Source organism: Mastacembelus armatus, chromosome 6 (genome assembly GCF_900324485.2).
Source record: "Mastacembelus armatus chromosome 6, fMasArm1.2, whole genome shotgun sequence".
In the NCBI taxonomy this organism is placed as follows: domain Eukaryota; kingdom Metazoa; phylum Chordata; class Actinopteri; order Synbranchiformes; family Mastacembelidae; genus Mastacembelus; species Mastacembelus armatus.
Genome location: NC_046638.1, coordinates 9,903,922 through 9,912,952, shown reverse-complemented (window position 1 = coordinate 9,912,952; position 9,031 = coordinate 9,903,922). Strand labels below are relative to the sequence as shown.

General features: G+C 41.9%; 1 protein-coding gene across 1 annotated transcript; it reads right to left on the bottom strand.

Moving 5' to 3' along the window:
• Positions 1–1,241: 1,241 nt before the first annotated feature.
• Positions 1,242–9,031, bottom strand: ciartb (circadian associated repressor of transcription b). Its single transcript, XM_026311717.1, has 6 exons — positions 8,877–9,031; positions 6,224–6,683; positions 5,788–5,863; positions 5,111–5,189; positions 3,357–3,471; positions 1,242–2,842 (listed from the first exon to the last, which is right to left on the bottom strand). Exons 2-6 carry the CDS (start codon positions 6,641–6,643, stop codon positions 2,450–2,452), a joined length of 1,083 nt encoding a protein of 360 aa, XP_026167502.1. The 5' UTR covers positions 6,644–6,683; positions 8,877–9,031; the 3' UTR covers positions 1,242–2,449.

Genomic DNA, 9,031 nt, shown 5'->3' with positions numbered 1-9,031 from the left:
ATATCAAAACAAGCTGACTTTGGACATAGGTGCTGTCAGAAGAGAGTCTGGCATGGGCTGACTGAAACTGAAACCATAGATGAGGTGCCATATTGGTTTTTGTCAAACTTTTAACTGCTTATGCACTATGACAATGCATAATGTATTTCTGCACTCTCATTCTGCTTGTAGAGCAGAACAAACCTTTTCACCTATAGATGGCAGTATTTAATTTTAGATTTGCATAATTAAGCAACAATCCTGTATGTCAGTTACCAGTGTAGTTATGTTTTGTTATAGCCAAGCTCAGCGTATGACTCCAGGCAGTAGAAGTAAAAAAAAAAAATGCTGCCTGAAATGCATAGAAGTTTAGCAAATTGGACTTAATTGATACTATGAATTTTATATAACACTGCAACACTGCAAAATTCACTTTGCCAAATATTTTACATAAAGATCAGTGGTTTCCAGCAACAGTTCCAAAATAAAAATGTTCCTCATATCTATCATTTCCTCTATATTCATAAGTTCATGAGCCGCCACTGACTGTATCGTGCAGGTGGGTCACTTCACACTTGGTTTATCTAGAGGCATGTGACAGCAGTTCAGTACAACTATGGGGGGAAATAAAAACCGTCCCTCCCCATAGTGGCAACACTTCCTGAGAAATGTGAAGTGATACTGATCTGACATCAATCATTGCACTCTGGTAAAAGCAGAACATTTCACTTAAAACAGAAAGAAAGTGCTGAAAATCACATCCAGACTTTCAAACAATAAATGTATTTAATCCTTCCGGAAGTAAACTCTGTTTGAGTCTTCCCAGTCAACACACTATAATTGGGCTAACTGTGATACCAATCAGATAGCACCCTTTCTTTGGACTTCTTTGATGCTTAATTTGCTAGCTTGGATCTCTGCTGACACTTACAAGGGAGGATTTCATAGATTCCTTTTGCTGACAGTTGGTTTTTCCCTCGTAACTGCAAAGAAGTATTGAATGATTACTGAACATTTTACTCAAAAAAATAAAAATAAATAAATAACGTTCGAGTTGCAGGAAACATTGGAAGAGATTGATAATGGTGATGAATTTATTGTGAAGAATGTTCCTAATATTAAAGGTTCTTTGGGTGTATATTTAAAAGAAAATAAGGCTTTGAAAATCAAGCTTTTTACAATTATGGATTCTCTGCACTGAAGGTAATTTAAGGTAATCAGCCTCTATTAAGAAAATTCACAATAAAAACCATCTGTAGCCATTTTGCATCAAACAAATATAACCACATTTATTTTGAAAGTATAAAATTTCACACTATAAAGGCCACTTTTCAGGGTAAATTGACAACCTTTCTGTAGGATTTACACAGAGAAATACACAAAGAAATATCATGTCCCTCTCTGCTGGTCTAGCATACTGTCCAGTTCTGTGGCAAAATAAAAGAAGTGTTCTACTCCACCACAGATAGTAGATGGCAAGATTTGAATAATTTACTTGATACAGGAAAATGGCAGAAGAGTGAGAATTCCTGATTTGTACATCTCACATTGGAGCAAGTATTCTTAACGGTTCTCTCTCTTTAATAAACTGGCTTACAGGCACAGCTTGATGTTACAGGCACTGCCTTCTACTGGGAGACTCAAAAAAAACAAATCTGCAGTTGACATTCTTTACAATGGCACCAGTCAGGCCACAAGAGCATCCCCATGGAGAGAACATCCTCTGTTTGTAGAAGCAGGACGACTCGTACTGCACACCTCGTTGTCGGAGGTCATTTGGCTCTTTGCAGGTCTGGTAGGGTGTCCAGACTTTGAGCTTTGCATTCACATTCCTACTCACTAACCATGACATGGTGCCCACTGAGGTAGAACAGTTGTACCAAAAGACTTATTTATAAAGTATACAAATGAGTAACAGTCACATCAATAAACTTAAGAGTGGAGTCATGGGGGTAGGGGGATAACATCACATTTCACTCATGTTTTCAGCACAATAATATGAGACCACTGACATGAAATGCTCCCTTCCAGCACAAACTACTACTACTACTACTCCTGTAAGTGTTTCCCTTTCAGGCATAATGGCGTTTCACAGATACTCAAAACTGGATTATTGCATCTACAAGCCAGTGGGAACAATTCATTTGTGAAATCACTAGCTCTGGTGATCTCAGCATGTGAAATCTATCCTTCCCACTCTCACACCAGACCACAAACCATTAAAAAAAAAAAAAAAAAAAAAGTCAACAAAAGGGAACTAAAGCAGACACTTTTCATGTCAGAGAGGGCACATTCCCATACAGAGAGTACATCATGTTCGTCGGCACTCTTCCCACATTACAGAGGAATCGGTGACGTCCCTTTTGAAGGCTGGAATGGGCTAAGCAAGCTGACTGGCTCCTGGCAGGGTGGGCAAGGCGTGGCTGTGCTGTGTAGTGCTTACAGCTGGACACCCAGCCCTCGGTGTGGACTAAGACCAGCTGTTGTCCATCAAACCCCCCGTCCCCTTGCGGGTGATGATGCTTTCTGTTGACTTAAGGAGCCGCTCAAGACAGGGCGCGTTGATTTTGCCCGGCGGAGGACCTCTGGGCACCGAGTCTGTCTTAGCGCGGCTGTCTGTGCTGGAGGACACAGCATTGTCCTGCGTTAGGTCTCTGTCTCTGGGTGACAGCAGGTGCCTGGGGCCAGCCTGGGCCTGCTCTGCTGTAGGGGAGCAGATGGGTGAGGTGTGCAGCCACTTCAGGTTGTTGGCAGAATAGGCTCCAGGAGGAGTGAGGTCGGTGACTCTCAGTGCTTTGGTGCCAACTGGAGGATCACTGATGGTGACGGGGCTCACAGCTGCTGTGGTGGTGCCTGGAGATAGCTGTTGGGAAAGAAGGAAACGTGATTCAATTTTATATATTTAGGGGTTTATTGGTCAGAAACAAAGGCAGCTAATATAAAAACACCCATTATAGCAGCTTTAAAGTTACTTGCTGTTTAAACTAACAGTATAACTAGCTACTAACTATAGAATAGCCTCTTTGTGGTGACTGAAAAGAATGGTACATTAAATTCTTGTTTATTGGAGGGTGTGTTAGGATTAGCTACTGAAATAAATCCTCAAGAATTTTTCAGAGTATACTGACCTTTCATATCCCCTGAGGGACACTCCTCCAAAATTACCTTTTCTCCTCTGACATTGTACTCACTGAACCTGAGACTGCAGTAATACCTCTGTAAAAAATAGCTTTTAACCCTCTCTTCCCTGTCCAAGACCTGTGCTTAAATAATAACATATTTCAGTCCTCTATCCACTGTCGTCGCCATATTTTCTTGGCACGAAGGCTTTTTTTAAGAGCTCTTACGCAACAGTTTTTTTTTTTATATAACTTTACCTTCGGTTTCTTGGTGGGAACAGCTTCCTCTGTCTGGGAGACTTGGAGTTTTACATTAGGGAACCAGCTCTTCAGCATTTCCTCCATTTTAAGAATGATATTAATATATTTCTCCCTTAAAAAGGAAGGAAGAAGAGGAGGTAGGAAAAAAGAAACAGAAAGTGAGAAATGTTTACTCAAGGTATCACACATGAATCTGACTAACCTAAAAAAAAAAAAAAAAAAAATTCTTGTCAACTCCTTTTCTGAAATCTTATCTCTCCATCAGGTTCACACAGGAAACATGCAATCTTGAGCAGCAAGTGAACATTTACTCTCATCTAGCAAAGCACGTAACCTATGTGGGGGTAGAAAATAGCACTTAATACAATTCTCACATGTTTTAAGCTCACACGTGGCCTGGTATGTAATAGTTCTGCTTGCCTCACCTCGCCTAAATATAAACACAAAAGCCACAACTCTCTCCAAGAGCGTCACTGCGAAAATAAACCAGTCGCGGTGACGCGGTTCTCGTCAGAGGTGGGCATATAGCAGCGCCCCATTAACTCTCATCCGTCAAAACCAGATGGTGGGTGAGGATTAGCCCATGTCATATGATCAGGACCTTTCTGCTATACTCCATTCAGATCATGTTAAATTCATGTGAAAGATTATCTGCAACAGTGACTGCTAAAAAAGTCACTTTGATCCTATCTGCCATTGTGTTTCTAGAGGCTCTGCCAGCTGGCGACACAGGGAGGGAAGGAGGGGTTTAGTCCACCTTCCAGCCTCTGCTTGGCTGTCTGCAAGGAGGCTGCCACACCCACTCTTTGTCTCCCATATGAAGGCAACAGCTGGTGGATGAGGCCTGCAATTAGACCGTGCCAAACTCAGCAATACTTTATACTAGTATACCTGATGCAAAGCCTCGCTACCAAGCAGAACACACTTTTCCCCCATCCAGTTATCAGAAATGCTGCTTTAAATTCAGATTAAATGGTACATGAAGCTGCACTTATAGACTGATCTATAATGTGTGATTGTCTATAAACTGTTCAATTTAATGTTAAAATATTGTTTTTATTATTTGGTTAATCAAGAAATGAACTTGTTTGCCAACTGCTTTGATTGTCTCACAATGGTCTCTGAAAAATTATATTGGGAGATTAATCAGTATAGAACATAATTAGTTGAAAACTGAAATAAGTGCGTAATTATACAAAATAAGATGCTTAAATGGCTGATGATGGTAGCCGTGTGTGATTTTAACATGCAAAACCTTTTATTATTTAATCAATTTCATCACAATGCAGGGATTAAATTTTCTCCTCTAAAGGGATGATATCTTACTCCGTTATTCTGTCTGGCCATTGGAGAGCTAATAAAGCAGACAAGAATGCTGCTCCTACAGTGAAGCCTGATACATTTTTAACAAGATGCTCAGCTATAGTGAGACTCTGCCATCTCTGCAGTAGATTTATCCTGAATGTGTGGGGGTAGTAGCTCCTTGCAGGGCCGCCTGCTGTGAACCATGTGTTACAGACATGCTGGAGAGCACTTTGACCCACAGACAGCAATTGTCTTTCCTAGAAGTTGTAATTGTATGTAGGGGTTTTATGTATTGTAGTTGTGATTCTGATCTGAGTGGAACTCTCCTCCTTCAGTGAAAGTACCCATATGTCTCAAAATGCAGCTATGAAAATATGAATGTTATGATATGACTGAGGCAACTGTTACATGTAGAACAGTTTGTGGGTCAAGCTAAGGACACTTACCCCATGCAGGGGTTCTGCAGGACACCCATGATCCTCTGAATCCTGTCCATTGCCACACTCTCCTGGAAACTGCTGAGTCCTAGAAAACAAGACAGTTGCATCTTGAGCTGCATGAACTGCGTTGACAGCAGGGCTGAATCTGGGGACCAGATGGGTTGTGTGAAATGTGTGTGAGGGAACAGACTCCCTGCTTCTGTGGGCAGGAAGTGTTGGGTCACACAAGGTTTGGGTTTGACAAAGTTCCCAAACTAAACAGCCTCACAGCCTGTCTGTACTTGGTGCAATCTTCCTGAGACCTATCTGATGGCTCAAAGACAGCAGCTGCTTTACCGGAGACACTACGCTCTCACTTGCCTCTGCTGAGCAGTCAGTTTTACACAGAATTGTGAAGTGTGACATCGTTCCATTATAAACGGCTGGCAGACACACACAGGAAATACTTGTGGTTACTTGATAATCCTACACGTTACATGTTTCAGACATCCTGTTCTTAAATCTCAGACATACGTATTCCATATTGAATAGTACATTGTCTCTCCAGTCTATTGATTTTCTTAAAGAAAGACAGGAGCTTGGAGAGACAAAGAAATATTGGCTCATTTAAGAAAAGGTTGTGTTAAACAGCGTGAATATAAAGGAAAAAAAAAAAAAAACAGAAAAGCTACGAAGTGACTTACGTTCTCTGTATCTCCCTGAACGAAGGCCGTTCAAGATTGATGACAGTGGATGAATGTAGCATTGCAGCTCCTTGCACTGAAAAGGACAACAGATTAGCTCGCTGGTGATATTTCAAAGGTTTGCAAAAACATTTCTGAAATGTTGAAATCAAACTGCCTGTTAGTTATTTTAATATAAAAGCTGCTCAGGCCGATTTAGATAACATCTAAAGTACCCCACTGTTTATTTGCTGAGCGGCAGAATGACTTTAGTTCTTAGGAAAAGCATGACTAAGTCTATAGAGATACAGGGAAGGGTTGGCTTTACTGGAAATATCATAAGAGAAGCACTCTGCAATACCAGCAGCTGATGTAGGTGATAGGGCACGCTCTACTTTTGCTGACCTCCAAAATGCACATCCTGTGAGAAACAGGTATGAATCACAGAGCTGCTCACCTTACTGCTGAAAAGTTGGTCTTTCTCTGACATGTTGGAAATTAGTTGCCGTTCGAAGCAATCCTGCTGTGTGGGACTGTGAGGTCTCTTCAGTGCTTGCTGAGTGTTTTTGTCATTTGTTTTTTCTCCTTGTTGTGTTTTACACAGTCCAATGGCGCTGCCCCATGTCTCTGTGAAGCTGAGGGGAGATCCCCGACTGGCAGCCTCCCTGACCTCACTCCAGTTACTGCTGCCTTCCTTCACCTCGCAGTTCCGGCGGAAGCTGCTGTCAGATGGACCCAGGTGTGGAGGGGTAGTGGGGGATGGAGGAGCCTCTGCCTGGCTGTGATTTCTGGTACAGTCAGGCTCTTGTTCGCTCTCATTGTCCTCATTGTCACTAGCCAGCCAGTCAATGGAGTTGTCCGAATCGGTAGCAGACATCCTCGGCCGCAGGCTCTAACTAGCACTGACCATCACTGACCTGGAAGAGAAAAGGGCACTGTTATTATAACGCAACAGTACAGAAAAGACTAAAAAGCAGCAGATGGGCACATTGATGAAGACTAGAGACTTTATTCAGATGCAACTAAAATAAATATCCCATTGAGTAAATTCAGCAGGTTTGTCTGAATAATAATAATAAAAAAACCTCCAGAAACACATCAAACAGAGCAGAAATGAATGAGAGCAAAGAGGCAGCAGAGGACCCTGAGCAGATGGTGGCCATGAGATCACAGTTGTTGAGACCACAATGACCTGTTTGTTTTGCAGATGCAACACCTGAGCCAGTAAACACGAACTAGCCTCCATCAAAAGCGAACACCACGCACTGCAGTGTCAACAAGGGCCCTCAAACACTCAAGAACTCAAATCACTGTCACTGTCAATCTCCATCTCCACATCATGACGTCCCACTGTAAAACAAATGTCTTTATTTTACAGTCACCCCAGCATTTGTTTTTAAATCGCCCTTCAGCTGGCCTGCCAGCTGCTACCACCACGCTCATTCATAAACCCTGCCAGTTTTGTTTATTCATATGGGGCAGGGGTCTGGCACCATGACGACCAGCGCCTCAGACTGTAGACCTCCCATCAATGCAAGCGACTCTTTTGGGGGTTAAAAGACAAAGATTTTGCAACAAGAGAGACTGGCTCTGTTTGTTCGCAATATGAAAACTGCCTTTGTGAATAGAATCTTCTCTAAGCATATGCTCTTTACAGATGCTTTAACTGCCTGTGTGATCCTACCCATTTCTCCAACATGTTTCCTCAGTGATTACTAGACGAAGGAAGTGAGAACTGCATTTTTATGACAGAGGTTATTTTTGGTGCTTGAATGGTTAACGCCTGGCATGTCTCTTGTTTCCTGTAAAATGTGAGCGTGATAGAGTTAATTGCTCCCTTGCTCTTTGTCTCAGGTCGACCACCTTCTGATTTTATTGTTGCAGTAGAGGGTGGAGCAGAGATTTGCTAATTTTAGAAGCTCTAACATTACGCAAACACACACACACACACACACACACACAAAGAAATTGATGTTTTTGGTTGAAGGTTATAGCATGGCTCATCTGGAACAGAGACCACTGCTGACCAGTTTTAGTGAAAATAAAATTACATATAAAGAGAGATGGCCAGGGGCCACAGCTGTGAGAAAATGCTAAGTAAATCAATACATTCTGAGCTTGGATGCTGTATCAAGTTACAGGCAACTGATATATACTTTCTAGTGCTGTAATATCCAACTCCATACTATTATCCAAAAATTACAGTAACACAGAGGTAAGTTTGATAAGCCAAAAAGCCTTTTTATATTATAAAGCATTAAAAGAGCTTCTCAGTTACTGAAGAAGACAAAGCAATACGTTTCCCCTTCAAAATAAAATGACGTTACATATATTGAATAGTTCTTAAAAAGATAAGGCATAAAGTAAATGCCATAACTCGTTATCACTGATTTGACTCTGTGATAAAATATACACATACATAAACTTGTCCCAAAATTTCCACTTGTCCTGGGCCTTTAAATACGACGCGCAGGCCTACAGTCTTTCTGATAGAGTTACAAATAACTACTGTCGTACTGATAACAGCCTCTGATTACATATATGCTTTTATATGAAACACCGAAAAGCACTAACCACCAGACATGATCTCCAAGTCTCCATCCACCTGTGTAGGTGGGGCTCCTGAACCGATTCCCACCGACATGCTCGCTCGTTTATGAAATCGGTGAAAAACATTAATGACCCTATATGAGAATAACTCACATCATCCGACGGTATTATTACTTTAGGTTAAAAGGGAGAACAAAAAAAACATAAAGTCCTATTATCGGAGCTCTCCGCCTAAACACAGGTTTATCAGTTGGGTAACAGACACAATAGATCGTCAGTCATAGTAGATTTGACAACATGCAGTGTTAAGATTAGATAAAAGCAGAAACGCAGGCAGCTGTAATTATCAGTATCAAGCCCTAACTGTCATATGATTCATCTTTAAACACGTGTAGGTGCCTATTTGCGACCATCGCTTGTCTTAATTCCTCTGGATGATTTTAGAAATAAAATCACCTTAGGTCTCCCCCTCTGCGCGCACACACCCACAGACATAATCAGTTTATAGAGATGGTCCGACGATCAATTACGGTGAGATCTGGATCGGTGGGGATACGTACCTTCCCCGGGTGGAGCGGCTGGACCTACTCTTCCTTTGTTTCAGCGGTAAATCCAGCAGAACCGTCGGGCAGAGCGCAGCTGATATGCTGGACGTGCGGTATGTGAATGTGGAGGCAGTTACAGCCAGTGATCGGCCCGTGTTGCTTCTCCCAAG

What these genes read in the sequence shown, in the direction of transcription:
- ciartb (XM_026311717.1), bottom strand. Translation starts at nt 6,643, where the DNA reads ATGTCTGCTACCGATTCGGACAACTCCATTGACTGGCTGGCTAGTGAC. An exon ending in TTCAGGGAGATACAGAGAAC is followed by an intron (nt 5,190 to 5,787) that starts GTAAGTCACTTC and finishes CTTGTTTTCTAG; the next exon opens with GACTCAGCAGTTTCCAGGAG. An exon ending in TTCCCACCAAGAAACCGAAG is followed by an intron (nt 2,843 to 3,356) that starts GTAAAGTTATAT and finishes CTTTCCCAACAG; the next exon opens with CTATCTCCAGGCACCACCAC.